The sequence below is a fragment of the Littorina saxatilis genome, linkage group LG2, assembly GCF_037325665.1.
Source record: "Littorina saxatilis isolate snail1 linkage group LG2, US_GU_Lsax_2.0, whole genome shotgun sequence".
Lineage (NCBI taxonomy): Eukaryota > Metazoa > Mollusca > Gastropoda > Littorinimorpha > Littorinidae > Littorina > Littorina saxatilis.
This window is the reverse complement of record NC_090246.1, coordinates 11,642,992-11,660,491: the sequence shown is the minus strand read 5'-3', so window position 1 is coordinate 11,660,491 and position 17,500 is coordinate 11,642,992. Positions and strand designations below refer to the sequence as shown.

The following is a 17,500-nucleotide window of genomic DNA, read 5'->3' as shown; positions in this document are numbered from 1 at the left end:
TAAGAGTAAACATAACATATGTATCTATTTTTAGATTCAGAATGTGATGAAGAATACGATGCAATCAGTTTTAAATCTCTTTGCGAAAAATCGATTTTAATGACAACTTTAATGAGCAAACTCATCAATTAATTTGTAAGCCTCCAAGCTGAAATGCAATACCAAAGTCCGGGCTTCGTCGAAGATTACTTGACCAAAATTTCAACCAATTTGGTTAAAAAATGAGAGCGTGACAGTGCCGCCTCAACTTTTACGAAAAGCCGGATATGACGTCATCAAAGACATCTATTAAAAAAAATGGAAAAAATATCTGGAGATACCATACTCAGGATCTCTCATGTCAAGTTTCATGAAGATCGGTCCAGTATTTTTCTCTGAATCGCTCTACACACACACGCACACACACAGACACACACACACATACACACACACACACACACACACACACACACACAGACACATGCACACACACACACACACACACACACACACACACACACACACACACACACACACACACACACACACACCACGACCCTCGTCTCGATTCCCCCCTCTACGTTAAAACATTTAGTCAAAACTAGATAATAGCGTTTCGAAAGATCGACAGGCGACCTAGTTCCTTATTTGTGTCACCCCACAATGCTCTTTAACATGCAATCAATGTTCTGAGAGCACTGAATGCCCTGATCTGGCTCTGAATGCTTTTCACTGCGTTGCATATACGGAATAATGTTCTCGTCGTTGGCATTTGCACCTTAAACGGTCTCTGCGAATGTTAATGTTATGTAGCAACCGACCTTTAGAGAAGTGAAATATTTATGTTTGCTGCTATGGGGTTACAAAGGGTATGGAGGTGACAACACACGGGAATCCAGCTGGGGCACTGACCTACTGACATATCAGAGATTAATTTGTTCTGTCGTTAGATCCGTCAATCGATTCCTGTCCTCCCTAATAACACAGACACACACATAAACACGCAAAGACATATAGAGACACGCACCTATTTATATTCACACAGACACACACGCACGCACGCACGCACACACACACACGTCACACACACACACACAGCCGCACGCACGCACGCACGTCAGTTCACACACACACACACACACACACACACACACACACACACACAGAGCCGTACACACACACACACACACACATACATACACACTCGCACACGCACGCACACACGAACACATGCACGCACGCACACACACACACACTCACAAACATACACACACACGGATGTAAGTACACACGCACGCACACACACACACACACACACACATACACACACACACACACACACACACACACACACTAAAACTAGCAATACCATCGTGACCAACCCAAACTCTTCTTTGGAAGCGTTCTGCTTTTTCCTTTTTCTTTCACGTCTCTCCTATTAACAATACCCACCGCTTTAACTTTTCTTAACACATTTTTTCTCATGTTTAAACCAGATGATGCTATGTTCATTTTATGTTGATGTTATGTTGTTCCTGTCTTGGTAAGGGCTTGATAAATGTAGCTGTTCAAAGCAATTTAATAGCCTCATGTGCAAGTACTTTTTCCACTTCCCACGAGAACAAAGACGTGTTTTTATCTTATCTTATCTTATCTTAACTTTTCCCATCTCACCTTACCTGACCTGACCTGACCTGACCTGACCTGACCTTACCTCAACTCAACTTACCTTAATATATGATTTCAGATGTGAGACCCCAAGCAGCGAATGATCCATGGGCCGGGCACGTAGCGATGGCTACCGCTTTGAGAACAGCTCGCGCCCGGGCCCCAGAACGAGCACAAGCAATGGCACGCCCGCTGCGCCGTCTTCCAATCACAGACCTTCAACATCTTCCTCTTCTGGAGCCACGAGAACGTGGGGGTCAGGCAGGTCAAGGGAAGGTCACAGGGTGTCCAGAAACAGGCGACCGAGGGATCGGGGGTGTAGGAATAAACAGGTATTTGATGGGGTCTCAGTTGGTGGGATGGTACGATTGTAACTTCGATGTCTTAAAGGGGTACCTATAATCTGACCGTTTAGGGGGGAGTTTCTGGCAAATTTGACGAATCTGGGGAATTCTTTTTACCTTAATCAAGACTGATGTCGAACGATTTGCTCGAAAACAAACCACAATAGGGTAATTTAATCAAATCAAAGTGAGCGAATGCGCTCCAATTGTAATGCAGAACAACACCCACAGCGAAGCAGACGACAAACAGGGCGAGTAGCAATTGCCCTCTCTCAGGACTGTTGTTCGAAAGAAAAAGTAGACCTGAAGCGCCGTCTGACGGAAAGTAACTCAGTGGAAATAAACCAAACTGTATTAACCATCAACAAGAGTGCTCTTTTTTGTGTGCCTTTTTTCACCCTGAGCTGGTGCTCCGCACAACAACCGCCAGGCAGTGATTTACTGTAAAAGTAAAAGTAGGTCACCGCTGTAAGTGTTAGAGCCTGATGAGGGTCTGTTTTTAGTGCGATTCTTAATTCTTAGTAAATGTGATGTATTTTATGTCTGTAACCGCCCGACACTGCATGGCAATTGTCCTTGTTTTTATAAGGACAGTTACAATTTTGAGTCTTGAGTCTTGAGTCTGCTCATGTTAGTTGTCATCCTCTCGCCACAGGTCCGACAAGGGATCGCCTCAGTAATCTTCATGCTGGGCATCCCCTGTCTCATCGCCGTACAATTTTGAGTCTTGAGTCTGCTCATGTAAGTTGTCATCCTATCGCCACAGGTCCGACAAGGGATCGCCTCAGTGATCTTCGTGCTGGGCATCCCCTGCCTCATCGCCGGCCTCATCTTGACCATCGTGTCGTCGGACGACGGGGAGGAATCCAACAAGTACCCCTCCTCCTTCAACGTTGCTGGCCCCCTGCTGCTGGCTCTGTCTGTCATCTGTTTCGCTGTCGGGGTCCTGCTGTACAACGTCGTCATATTGCAGGTAAGACCATGGCTATTTGTGAGGTGGGATGAAAAAGGAAGTCGAACAGGAATGGTGAGGGGGGAGAGGGAGGTAGGGGGCAAACAAAATCCTCATCTTTTAGTTGTGTAGACACTCTTCTGCTCCCTTTGTCTGTCCCCCTGCTACTCGCCCTGTTTGTCGTCTGCTTCGCAGTGGTTGTTTTGCTTTACATCGTCGTCATACTGCAGATAGGGCCATTCCTATTTGTGAGGTGGGATAGAAAAAGAAGTCAAAAAAAGAATAATAAAGGGGGAGAGGTAGGGGAGCAAACAAAATCATCATCTTTTAGTTGTGTAGACACCCTTCTTCTCACTTTGTCTGTCCCCCTGCTACTCGCCTTGTTTGTCGTCTGCTTCGCTGTGGGCGTTGTTCTGCATTACAGCGTTGTCATATTGCAGGTAAGGCCGTGCCTATTTTTTAAGGTGGGATGGGAAAGGAAGTGGAAAATGTGGGAGAGGTGGGAGGGGCAAACGTCGTCATATTGCAAGGGAGGTAGGGATGGAACCAGTACCTTCTCTGTGGGAGTCCTGCTTTACAACGTCGTCATATTGCAAGGGGAGTAGGGATGGAACCAGTACCTTCTCTGTGGGAGTCCTGCTTTACAACGTCGTCATATTGCAAGGGGGGGGGGGGGTAGGGATGGAACCAGTACCTTCGCTATGGGGGTCCCGCTTCACAACGTCGTCATATTGCAAGGGGGGTAGGGATGGAACACCAGTACCTTCTCTGTGGGAGTCCTGCTTTACAACGTCGTCATATTGCAAGGGGAGTAGGGATGGAACCAGTACCTTCTCTGTGGGAGTCCTGCTTTACAATGTCGTCATATTGCAAGGGGGTAGGGATGGAACCAGTACCTTCAGATCTCTGTGGGAGTCCCGCTTTACAACGTCGTCATATTGCAAGGGGGGTAGGGATGGAACCAGTACCTTCTCTGTGGGAGTCCTGCTTTACAACGTCGTCATATTGCAAGGGGGGTAGGGATTGAACCAGTACCTTCTCTGTGGGAGTCCTGCTTTAAAACGTCGTCATATTACAAGGGGGGTAGGGATGGAACCAGTACCTTCTCTGTGGGGGTCCTGCTTTACAACATGTGATTTTAATAGGTAGTGCGACCAGGAAGGGGATAGGAGGAGGGGAGGCTCATTGGAAAAGAGGGGTGGGGATGGGGCGGACACAGTACCTCCCCTGCTTTAAAACGCCGTGACTAAATTTGCACGTAAATGCGAGTGTGTATTTTTAGGTGGAGTTGGCAGGAAGTGGATACAGGATGAGGAGGAGTGTGTGTGTGTGTGTGTGTGTGTGTGTGTGTGTGTGGGGGGGGGGATAGCACGATGATGAGGGCTGGATGGGGTTATCACGATGAGGCGTCGCGGGAGGGGAAGCAAACAATTAATTACCACCACCTTCAACGTCTTGTGCTCCCTGCTTCTCGCCCTGTTTGTTGTTTGTTTGTCTGGCTTATTAACAACGACGTCATTTTGCAGGATGTGTGTCTTGGAAAGGAAAGCGAAGGAGTGGGTACAGGATGGGGAGGGGGAGGAGAGTTGTACAAAACCACTTCTTCAATTTTGAATTTTAGCGAGTTGCCAAAGGGGGGGGGGGGGGGGGGGGAGAAAGGCGAATAACAGGAAATACACAACTATCTTTCAGCGTATTGTGCCCCATGCAGCGAGCTCTGTCTGTCGTCTGCTTCGCAAATTATGTTTACATGTAACAACCACAGGGCTGGATCTGGCCGGGGGGAGGGGTGGGGGGTCCTTTGTTCCCCCCCTACCCGGCAAATGTACCATTTTTCTCAAGGTGAAACCCATAATACGCCTAAATGGAAACCCAGACCCCTCAGCCCCTCCGATCCCTCCCATGCGCTGGGTCCAGCCCTGAAACTCACCAAACAGCTCATTTTGGGACCACTCACCGCCAAACTTTCTTTCCCTTTTACAGAAGTTGCGGGACTGCATGAACTTGTCGGACAAAGACAGTTTCTTCCGCGTCCACTGTCCACGCCTCAGTGGCTGGATCAAGCCCGACACGGTCGCTGCACTCAACCGTGCGGCCATCAACAACCTCCAGACCGCCCCCGCACGCTCTGCCATGCGTAAAATGCCCAACCCTGACCTTGTCGCCTTGGAAACCGGTGAAGGTCACGCTCAAGATCATCCTCAAGGTGAAGAAGGTCATCACTACCAAGGTCGTGATCACCATGACTCCCACCAACGTTACCCTCCCGCTAGGCGGAAAAGGGCCGTGACCTTCTCTGAAGGTGACGGTGACCTTGACGTTGCTTTTGCGGGACTGAGCACTAGCAGTGAACCGGACAGAATCTCTGTGCATTCAGAAAACGGAGGAGGAGGCGGAGGAGGATTAACTGGCAGTTTGAATGGACATTCTCCCTCCTCATCCCTCCTCTCGCTTCGTCACTGCAAGATCCACCCGCGGGATGACGTGTTCTGGACTGACTCTTCGGGGGATGGAAGTGGTGGTGGGGAGGGTGGGGGTGCGAAGACGGAGGGTGAAGGTAGGGGTGGGGGTCATCCTGCGGCTTCGGACGCTATCAGTGTGGTGGACAGTGGTGGAGATGGTGGTTGTGGTAGTGGTGGTGTCAAAGGAGAAATTGGTGTGCCTGTCAAGTTTGCACTCACTGAAATTGATGAGGAGCCAGTGTGACGGTTGAGAGAGAGAGAGAGAGAGAGAGAGAGAGAGAGAGAGAGAGAGAGAGAGAGAGAGACAGACATTTCTCAACATTGTTTAACAGCTCAACAGTTCTTATAATGAACAGGCTTTTAATCAGCTTGGCTCTATGATGAATTGTATACTGTCCGAGTGTACCAATATGTATGTGTGGGATAACTTCATGACATATTTTTTGTATTATTCAGTTTGGGCAGGTGTGTTAAGAGGCGTAATTAAGCTCTGTATCAGAGGTCTTTCACGAGAAGCGGACGTGGGTTGTTCTCTGGAGCTAGGTACCAAACTGTGACATGGGAGTCAAAAATTGAGATCTAACTTCAATTTCAACAAAATGCGTTCATAGTATGATCTTTAGGACGCTGTGAGCATACTAATGTATAAATAAAGCTATTTCGTGAACTTGGAAAAAAATCTTGCCATTAGCGCAGCAACGAATGGTCAAAATAACATCGTAACATCGTAACATGAGCGAGCAGATGAGAAACGAAATTTCAAACCGTCGGCTAGTGGCGACGTTACCACGCAACGGTACAACGGGTGCAAATATATCCTTCTGCAAGAATACTGTACGTTTAGTGCAAAAGAAGTTCGGTACAAAATCATTTTGATTGAAATAACAGGACAAACATCAATAACATCGTAACATGAAAAAGGGAAAACCAAATGCTCTGACAGTTTTAAATGGACAGATTGCAAAAACTACGTACGTTATTTGCTTTTTTCTTGCGTGTTACGAAGTGTGCTAAACTAATGACAGCCAAAACTAGTCGTGTGATTGTGATAAGTTGGGCTGTGTTGTGCAAATGAAGTTGGGGCTGCTGTGAAACGACACGTTACAAAGTAACTATGGTTAATATTTCAGAATGGGTTGATCTTCCGCAAACAATACTCATTGTACTGAAAATGCATGCGTTTATGATGAGTTACAAACTGTTCATGGGCTTTTTCGTGTTTCTTTCATTCCGTACAATCTAGTTATTGCTTCATCCAACAGCATGTCACAAATTACTCGCCGTTTTGGACTCTCGATTGGACGTATTGCCAAAATTACGAATACACAAAACGTTGTTTTTTTTTAGTAAAAATATTGTTTAATAGCTTTAACATCATCAAGCAACATTCAGAAACACATAAAGAAGCGTAGTAACGAACAAAACTGTCAAACTTATTGTTTCAATCCAATGACCCTCTGTGGACTGGAACCCAACTCCAGAGAACAACCCACCTACACAATAATTGCTCCTTAAAGTGATACATGTAATAATAACAGACTTTACTGTAGCTGACAGTAGTACACATTGAGAAAGAGGCATGGCCTTATTTAACAAACTATATATTTTCTCCCCTTTTTGAGAAGTCCTTACCTCATTAAAGATAAGTTCAATTCGATTTTATGATACTCTACTTGTCTCAAAGACTAATATTGTGTCATTCATCACCCATGCCGTGTTTTAAAGATATTTCACCCTCTCCTTTTGAGACCCGGGTTTCCAAGATATTTCAGATGTTTGGAGGCTTTAAAATATGCGACAGCGAAGAACCCGAAAATCGACTTCGCTAATATTTTGCTAATATTTGGTCTGTGATAATTTCAGAATCATTTTGTTGAAATAAGTGTGAGCAATTCTGTATCTTAAAGTCTGTCCTATTGATTTATCTAACTTTTTCACACGTGTTTCAACACACTCTGAACATATCACAGGCAAATTATCAGCGAAATCTATCGTTTTGGTCAATTGGTGTCTGGACAATCTCTTTAAAATGAGGGTTTCAGTATTTTTGTACGACACGGCGCGACTGACCTTGCAATCTCAAGCGCGTGTTCGATTCAGAATGGCTGATTTTATGGCACGTTATTTATATTATATATATACATACCGCGAGAGAGATATATAAAAAAATTATATATTTTTTTTATCTCATAGACTTTTTGTGTCTATGAACGACTAACTGTCGTCTAAAGCGAGACTTGAACGGACGTAGGGTTAAAAGGGTACACATGATTTGGTATTATCTTGCGTGTGTTATTATTATCTTGCTGTTGCTTGCAAATGACTTGTCTACCTTCTTATTACCATGGCTTTGACAAGAAATGACCTCGACCTTTTTGTACAACAATCATAACAATCATCTTGACAGAAAATGATCGCAGGAAGATATCTTTGGAACCAGAGTGTTTCCATCTTACAAATAGTTCCTTGCATCAAGCGGATTCAACCAAAGAGTGCTCCAGTGTACTTAAACGTTCTTTTGTATAGACGTTTGCTGTAATCGAATTAGTGTTGGGATTTTAGGTGTTGCGTCGAATGTGACACAGTAGTAGCAGAGTTGGAGACCTTTTATTTTGACATGAACATAAGCCACTTTGAATCTCGAGGCAGGGTATCTGTGCCATAAAAAGGATGATACAATATCCTTGAATTAAGATGAATGCTCTTTAAAGGTGCATTCCTTCACATATAAGCGATCATGCACACCACCACATATCCAGGGCCGGACCAAATGAGTTGTAAGGGGGGGGTTCCCCCTTTTTTGGGGGGGCAAATCAGCGAAGTGGCGAAGCCACTGCAGGCGCGCGAACTAGGGGGGTCCGGGGGCATGCTCCCCCGGAAAATTTTTGAAAAACGGTTAAAATCTGTGCAATCTGGTGCATTCTGGGCCTTGTTTTGAGGGATTGTTTTGGTGCTAAAACTAGTAAAAAAAAACACACACTCAAAGCAAGGTACATGCTTTTTCCAGGGGTGGGGTTCCGGAACCCCTGGAACCCCCCCCTGGGTCCGGCCCTGCATATCTACCCAGGATTTTACATGTCGAAAGAGTATCCTTCCACTAGGACATATACCCAAAGTTCCCCCCGCGAGTTAGGGGGAAGAATTTACCCGATGCTCCCCAGCATGTCGTAAGAGGCGACTAACGGATTCTGTTTCTCTTTTTACCCTTGTTAAGTGTTTCTTGTATAGAATATAGTCAATGTTTGTAAAGATTTTAGTCAAGCAGTATGTAAGAAATGTTAAGTCCTTTGTACTGGAAACTTGCATTCTCCTAGTAAGGTCATATATTGTACTACGTTGCAAGCCCCTGGAGCAATTTTTTGATTAGTGCTTTTGTGAACAAGAAACAATTAACAAGTGGCTCTATCCCATCCCCCCTCCCCCCTTTCCCCGTCGCGATATAACCTTGAACGGTTGAAAACGACGTTAAACACCAAATAAAGAAAGAAAGAATACCCAAAGTCAACAACCTGATGCTTCCTGTGCAGAGTTTAACAGTTGTGATGAATACATTCCTTGAAGAGAAACTATGGGATTTAAAGGCATAGAAAGCTGATGAATATACACGCTAATTGCTTTACCCAGAGCTGGAGACAGACTAAATTAAGTTCCCTGCAAAATATTGTGGTCTAGGAGCCCTTAAATGTTGAGATATTTGAATTTTTATTTTGATCTAGATGGTCCTATTTATAGATTTGGCAACACATGTAACGTTGATGCAAGGGAGCTAACACCGCGGCTTTGTTGACATCCTCACTTTTTCAGAGGCTAGAACAAGCTGTAATGCATGTATTATGGTCCGCGCATGGTGACATATCGTCATTATATGGTCTTATGGTGCGTTTGACATCGATTGTGGGCAAACTACACTTTGTAAACACGGGAGTGCGTTAGTATGCCTTTAAAGAAATTGATTCATCGCGACATGGTCACCATGCTCAGAGAGCACCTAAGGTGTTAAGTTTTGGTACGTGTCCAAGCGGTGGGATGGTCTTAGTGCATGTGAAAGCCCGTCGAGATTTAGGATGGTGAGTCGAATCGTTTACACTGGAATGGGCGGTTCTGGTGAGGTTATGCCCCTTCTTTCTTTCGGCTGGTAACAGGCGGAACCTCGCGGCAAGATCACACGAGAAAGGAAAAAAAACGTGCATTGGTCCCAAATAGCATGTCGCTTTGGTAACAGTTCGTGTGTAAGTCGTGCATTTTATACGGTAAAAAGACAATGGTAACAGGCGGAACCTCGCGGCAAGATCACAGGAGTTGTCTCGCGTTATCACCCCAGAAGCGCTCATTACTTTACATTCACTAACTGGGGTATAATTGTACGTTTGTACAAGTCTTGTGCAACTCAGGTACTCTAAGTGAAAAGTCGTTGTGTACGCGAGTCTTTGTTTGTAAGGTTATTGTGGTAATACATACATGTACTTACTTGTGACAGCTGTTTTTCCGCCTCCATCTCTTTCGCATGTGCATACCTGTGAGCCAGTAGATGTCTACTTATTTCTTGTTTAAGTCTGATTTTATTAGGCAAATTCGACTGCGCAAAGTGCACTTCACGAAGCTGGTTGCACGAAACTTTGGCACTGAATTTTCGGTAAAATGACTTTGTGAAGTCAAATTCAGGCTCAGTTAGCCTTCCATAAGTCAGACGGAGAAAAGAAGCAAGATAAAAAAAACAAAAACAAGTACGTTCATCATACGTTTGTTTTGATCAGATGTGAAACTCATATCCTATCATTACGTTACTCTCGGACCAGTTAACCCAAACCAGGGGAACAACCAGTACCCGTACAACCAATACATGACATCATATTATGTTCATTTGTGTTCATTTCGCGATACACCACGGGTAGTTTTATGCAACTTTTTTGTGTAGCTCACAACACGTACCTCATGTCGTTTGTTGATAGCGAGGTCCAGTGAGTGTTTTTTTTTCAGAACGTGTACAAATGTCTGTGCGACCGTTTTGTCAAACCTGTGTCCATACCACAATGTTAGAAATGACGATATCGTTGGTTTTAAAACTGACAAACCGGAGTCGTATGTGTTATTACGCTCACAATCGTGATATTAGTAATCAGAAACAAATCTCTCCACGTTAAGCTTTTAGACATGGGTGTTTGAACCAGTGTGTTTGAAACTAACTATTGAAGGGTTTTTAAACCTGATAAATCCAAGTGTTTTAGATTTGGGGTTGTTTATACAGATTTATGATACACATTGTCTTCTAAAACCAGTGTCCTTTAAGAAACCTGTCTTTGGTTTTAACAATCAAAGACGAGTGCCGAAAAACCGTAGTTGGGGGCGCTTTTGTATAAACACTTACATGATTGAATATCCAACTGGGTTCCGCTACATGGATTTATACTCTACTAAGCTGGCAGTGTTTAAAATGCGATTTGTCGCTGATCTTATAACTTTTAATGTGAGACCTGCGGGCTACGTAGTTCTAACTAAGCTCAGACGCTTCTACTTCCAGGCGTCCCGATTGACCGCTATCAGCAGAATATACATTATTTGTTTTAATTACACCCCCGGTATAGGGGTGTGTATAGGTTTCACTCGTTTTTATTGATACACAGCAGGTCTTTGGTTTTAACAATCAAAGACGAGGGCCGAAAAGCCGCAGATTGGCGCTTTTGTACACACACAGGATTGTATATATCCAACTGGGAACCACTACATGGTTTTATACTCTACTAACTAAGCTGGCACTGTTTAAATTGCGTTTTGTCGCTGATCTTATAGTTGTTAATTTGATACCTGCGGGCTACGTAAAACTTAACTTACAGCTTCTACTTCAATGCGTCCCAATTTGGACCGCTATCTGCAAAACATATACTATTAACTTGTCTGTTTTAAATATATTGACACGCAGATGCTATGATTCCTTCGCATGTCTGTACACAGTCCTAGTGATTAATTAACTTAACGTCAGCAGTGTATCGTTATTGGCAGACTATACCTGCGCAGTTTCAGCAGCACAGACGACGCACTGCATATTATTTATGCCGCGATAGGGATTATGACGAGTACTTGGCCTGTTTTCTTTTCACACAACGTGTAGTGGGCTGGGATAATCTGCAGTGCGTCTTCGGTCCTGCTGAAGTTGCATATATGTGAGCGGAGCCTCTTACCAGCCTGGCGAGGTAAGACTCGTCAGTGTTGCTTCTACAATGGTAAGTTGTTGTTATTATTGTTGTTGTTGTTGTTTTTCACCCTCTCGTTGTTTGCGACTTTGACACAGGGATCAAGCGTATGAATTCCAGTATCTCAGCGTCGGTCTCATATTGAAAATACAGATAAGCAGATGTGATATTCAAATATGTTAATTGATGACTTTGTTTTATGGTTGGAATACTGAACCATGTAAAAATGAATGTCTGTGTTTGGTAGATGTTGTTTATACATGGATGTGTGTTTGTGTGCCCACTCTACCAATGTGCCAGTAAACTTTATGTTGATGAAACCTCCTTTTGTCATTAGTATGTTGTCATTTATTTCTCTCTGTCTTTCTCTGTCTCGATCTGTCCCTATATGTCTGTCTGTCTGTTTTACTGTTTGTCTGTCTGTCTGTTTTCCTGTTTTCTGTCTGTCTGTTTTACTATTTTCTGTCTGTCTGCCTGTCTGTTTTACTATTTTCTGTCTGTCTGTTTTACTATTTTCTGTCTGTCTGTTTTCCTGTTTTCTGTCTGTCTGTTTTACTATTTTCTGTTTGTCTGTCTGTATCTCTGTGTCTGTGTCTGTCTGTCTGTCTGTCTGTCTGTCTGTCTGTCTGTCTGTCTGTCTCTCTCTCTCTCTCTTAGCGTGCATGCGTATTTGCATGGAAACGTGTTTTCTGAATGAGTGCGTCTGAATGAGTGTGTCTGAATGAGTGTGTGTGTGTGTGTGTGTGTGCGTGTGTGTGTGTGTGTGTGTGTGTGTGTGTGTGTGTGTGTGTGTGTGTGTGTGTGTGTGTGTGTGTGTATGTGTGTGTGTGTGTGTGTGTGTGTAAGAGAGCAAACGAGCATATACATTGCAATGGATCCTGTTTTTACAAAGGATGACAGGCGCAGCCGGGCTGCAGTTTTTGTGTATGTGTCCAAGTGGAATTGGATTCTAGCTCATATCCCATGGAAGAGCCTGTACAAAGTTATGGTGTATTGCAAGATGAATCACACGGCAAGGAAAGTATTGTTCAAGGTATCTTCCTTCCCGTGTAACTATCATTATGCTCGTCACTGCAGACCTGTTCAGTGTACAAAATAAGAGCACCCTCCCGCCTGCACACATACCTCAACCATTAGTTTTGCTGTGTTATCTGCAGGGCGAGGGAGTAATTGCTTGAATTATTCGGCATAATGACGCAGGTGTTAGTTGCAACATTAATTCATGAAAAATGCCCACTCACCAAAAAAAAAGAAAAAAAAGAGAAAAAGCACACACACACACACACACACACGCGCACGCACAAACGCACGAACGCACGCACGCACACACATAGACACACACACACACGCACGCACGCAAACACACACACACACACACAAACACTCACACAAACACCCCCCACACACACAACCCATAAAAAAACCACAAACCAGTCAGAATTTTGACTTTTAGAAAGTTATTTTGGAGACAATTTCAAGAGAGGAGTTTCTGTTCTCATGAATAAAATAAAAAACGCTGGCGCTGGACCCGAGTACTCTTCAGACTGGCTCGCTCCCCCAGTATGAAAGTTTTTGTCTTGTGCACGTGGATTTAAAAAAAACAATTAAAAAAATTATTAGAGTAAAATAAAACATGAAAACGTTCATAATAAACAATAGTAAACAAGAATTTATAAAAATAAAAAATAAAAAAATAAAAAAAAATAGACTGCCCATGCCGGGAATCAAACCCGGATCACTTTGGCCATTGACGAATCGCTTTCCACCCGGATCACTTGGATAAAAAAAAAAAAAAAAAAAAAAAAAAAAATTATTTATTTATTTTACACAATTAAAAAAATTATTAGAGTCAAATAAAACATTAAAACGTTCATAATAAACAATAGTAAACAAGAATTTATTAAAAATTTTTTTTTTTTACAAAAATAAAAAAAATAGACCGCCCATGCCGGATCCCTTTGGCCATAGTCGGAATACGCACGCAAGTAAACAAGAATAAAAAATAAAAAATAAATTAAAAAAAATAGACCGCCCATGCCGGGAATCGAACCCGGGTCACTTGGATTTAAAAAAAAATAAAAATAAAAAATAAAAAATTATTTATTTATTTTACACAATTAAAAAAATTATTAGAGTGAAATAAAACATTAAAACGTTCATAATAAACAATAGTAAACAAGAATTTAAAAAAAATATAGACCGCCCATGCCGGGAATCGATTCCGCATCACTTTGGCCATAGGCGGACGTGATTCGCACCAGCTAGCTGGCTGTTCCATTAGCTGCACGGCAGTTGTACTCCCACCGCCAAACCTCCCCCCGTTAAGAGTCGTTTTTGTGGAATATTTCGCATTTAGGTCCCAGGTAACATTATGAAGTTTTAATACGATCAATCGGACCTATTATCAAGTTAGTGTATCAACTTTTGAACGAACTGCGCCCAGTAGTTTCCCAGCAATAAGCTGTTAAGTCGAGACGAACAGACAGACAGACAGACAGACACACAATTAAAGTCTGCAGGACCCTAGTACTGCGTACTCGGGGATAAAACCGGCTTTTAGAATGTTTTTAATTCGAAGGATGCTCTCTTTTCGTGTAGAATCCAGATCTTTGGTGGTGACAAGATAGTTCACCCAGAAAGGGCAGCCTCTTTAACTACAAAATTGCACCAAGACACCAATGTTTAAACAAACTACTGTACCGGCTGACTTTAAACGTTAACCGAACCGTTATGCACAAAAATCAATACAAAAGGCCTCTGTAGCAAGACGTAAGAGTCTAAAAACGTTTTGATTTGCCAGTGGTACCGAGTATTGTCGAGTGTTGACGAGGTTTGCCGAGTTCTTTTTGATTTGCCAGTCTGACCGAGTATTGCCGAGTGTAAACGAGGGTTTTTTGATTTGCCAATGTGACCGAGTATTTCCGTGTGTTGCCGAGGGTTGTCAAGTTATTTTTGATTTACGAGTGTGACCGAGTATTTTGAAGTGCTGAAAAGGGTTGTCGAGTGCCTTTTTGATTTACTAATGTGACCGAGTATTGCCGAGTGTTGACGAGAGTTTTTGAGTTTCTTTTTTAAAAACTTTTCTACTGGTCTCTGAATCATCATCACAATAAATTTGTTTAACCAGGACAACGGTTCAATTCTACAGGGTTCAAAAAGGAGACCCTGGTCATTTCTTTTCAATTCACTCACACACATGCGTCAGAAATTTGTTCCAGTGCTTGTGATTCTGTCGTCAATCAACAAACCGTAACTCATGCCGCGCGCCTCTTTCTCCTTTTGCCACTCTGGGCAGGTTGCTTCCCCTGAAATATTTACGGCATCAAGTTCCCAGCTTGATACCGAATTTGTTCTAGTCGACTGGCAGGCGCTACAAGCAGTAAATTACAATAGAGCATGCGTTCTTGTATGGAATGCACTAATTCAGGGAAATGCATGGATTTGGTATCGCTAGAGCTAGACACTGGTCATGCAGAGAATCAAGTGCTGAAAGTTGGCATTTCCATCTCTAAAGTCAAGTTGACCCTTTAAAGACCAAAAATCTTCCCCCCGCACCCGCCCCCCCCCCCCCCCCCCCAAAAAAAAAAAAAGAAAGAAAGAGAGAAAGGAAAAAGAAAAAATACCAAGCACACACACACACACACACGCACGCACGCACGCACGCACGCACACACACACACACACACACACACACACACACACACACACACACACACACACACCTCGTCCTCTCCATGTTTCTTACAATTTTCCAGCTTGGGTTCCTCCCGTTTATGCTTTCAACTGCTTCACATGTGTGTGTGTGTGTGTGTGTGTGTGTGTGTGTGTGTGTGTGTGTGTGTGTGTGTGTTAGTGTGTGTGTGTGTGTGAGAGAGAGAGAGAGAGAGAGAGAGAGAGAGAGAGAGAAGAGAGAGAGAGAGAGAGAGAGAGAGAGAGAGAGAGAGAGAGAGAGAGAGAGAGAGAGAGAGAGAGCCACCACGGAATGTCACCTCGCGCGGTTCTGCGTGGGCTTTATATATGTCCGGGGGGTGTCTGGTAACAGTAAGAGGGTCACCTTAGTCACAGGCTTATAACTCAAAAAGTTTTCGCTCTTTTCTAAAACGGTTTTCACCACTGGATAGAGCATAAAAAACTCTTTAGAAAAATGTAAAAATATAAAAATCATGCAAAGGTGACATGCGACTCATTCCGTGGTGGAGGGTCACATTTTAACTCCAAGGCTTTTTCTCCCCAGTCCTGAATGTCTGTGCATGTGTTTCAGTTTTGTCAAATCACCAGGCCAGAAAATCGAACCGTATCACGAAGGCAGCTATGCAAACATTGAAGCATATTGAGCGAAATCACCCAACGGTCGCAAACGTAACCACTAGCTGGTGCTGAAGGTATCTATAATTTAAATGTTAAGTGATCAACCGAAGCGTGAAGGCTGCGCCATCGTTCTGTCCTGCCAAGGTCACGGAGAATGTTTTCGCTACAATCTCTGTCCTACTTGTTATCCTGTCCATGTTTTAGCCAAAGTCGGTTGATTGATTTTATTCTCCATTTGTGTCGTACCTGATCGCGTCCTGATTGATCGCGTCCTGATTGACCGCGTCCTGATTGACCGCGTCCTGATTGACCGCGTCCTGATTGATCGCGTCCTGATTGATCGCGTCCTTATTGATCGCGTCCTTATTGATCGTGTCCTGATTGACCGCGTCCTAATTGACCGCATCCTGATTGACCGCATCCTGATTGACCGCGTCCTGATTGATCGCGTCCTTATTGATCGCGTCCTGATTGATCGCGTCCTGATTGATCGCGTCCTTATTGACCGCGTCCTGATTGACCGCGTCCTGATTGACCGCGTCCTGATTGATCGCGTCCTTATTGATCGCGTCCTGATTGATCGCGTCCTGATTGATCGCATCCTGATTGATCGGTTGTCGATGATTGAGGTTACTCAGTGCTCGAGCGCCCGTTGGTTTTCCTCCTCGGTCAGGTTTGCTTCGCTATATTAATAGAGGGCCAGTGTGTGTGTGTGTGTGTGTGTGTGTGTGTGTGTGTGTGTGTGTGTGTGTGTGTGTGTGTGTGCGTGTGTGTGTGTGTGTGCGTGTGTGCGTGTGTGTGTGTGTGCGCGTGTGTGTGTGTGAGAGAGAGTGGAGAGAGAGAGAGGCAGACAGACAGACAGACAGACAGACAGACAGACAGACAGACAGAGAGAGATAGAGACAGGCAGACAGCCAGCCAGACAGACAGACAGACAGGGAGACATACAGATAGGCAGACAGACAGACAGACAGACAGACAGACAGAGACACAGAGAGATTGTATTTTTGTGTTGTGCTCACGCTTTATGTCAGTTCATTCATTTTAGAGTACACTTTCCGTTCATGCTTTTCTACAGATGAAAGACATATATGTACCCATTCAATTTCAATCACAACAAATTCTAAAAGCCAAAACTAGTAGAATCCAGTCCCACACACATTATTATCAACATTCCGAATCACCTATGTCAGTATTTGTTTGCCTTTCGCCGAGGATTCGCGCTTTTCAGCACAGACTACACACAATGCCCAGAGATTGAAAACAGTCCACAGCATGAATACGGCGGCGTTCGATTTTCACTCAGCAGTCAGGACGTGTTAGTGGGTGTTTACTTGTTGCCATGCCGCTGCAAAATGGCCGACGGTTCCTGTTCGCAAGTGCACGCCCCGGAAAGAGCCGAGCGTAGTCCGGAACCGCCCGAAGTGAGTGCTATGTGTACTGCAAGTGTAAAACTGGTTGAGAAGCATAAATAGAAAGTGTGTGAGGGAATGTGTAGTGTGCGACTTATTCTGAAGACTGGTATGTTATTGAGTGGAGTGCGGTGAATGAAGCGTGTTGGTATAACAAGTTATGCTTGATAGAGTTCTGCATGGACCG

At 43.9% G+C, this 17,500-nt stretch overlaps 2 protein-coding genes across 6 annotated transcripts in view; both read left to right on the top strand.

The window, feature by feature from the left end:
• Positions 1–11,917, top strand: part of LOC138958219 (uncharacterized) — a 20,855-nt gene extending 8,938 nt beyond the window's left edge. The window contains exons 2-5 of one of the 4 annotated variants that reach the window (XR_011453340.1): positions 1,727–1,979; positions 2,758–2,964; positions 4,927–8,986; positions 9,352–11,917. Coding sequence is in view for 1 of the 4 variants with exons in the window: in XM_070329318.1 (XP_070185419.1) it covers positions 1,755–1,979; positions 2,758–2,964; positions 4,927–5,649 (1,155 nt within the window). In the remaining 3 variants the exon portion in view is untranslated. Of the gene's footprint in view, positions 1–1,726; positions 1,980–2,757; positions 2,965–4,926 lie in introns of all 4 variants that reach the window. The other 3 variants (XR_011453341.1, XR_011453342.1, XM_070329318.1) reach the window with 3 other exon arrangements.
• Positions 11,918–17,327: 5,410 nt separating this feature from the next.
• Positions 17,328–17,500, top strand: part of LOC138958197 (micronuclear linker histone polyprotein-like) — a 15,311-nt gene continuing 15,138 nt past the window's right edge. The window contains exon 1 of one of the 2 annotated variants that reach the window (XM_070329286.1): positions 17,328–17,422. The gene's annotated coding sequence lies outside the window, so the exon portion shown is untranslated. The other variant, XM_070329285.1, reaches the window with a different exon arrangement.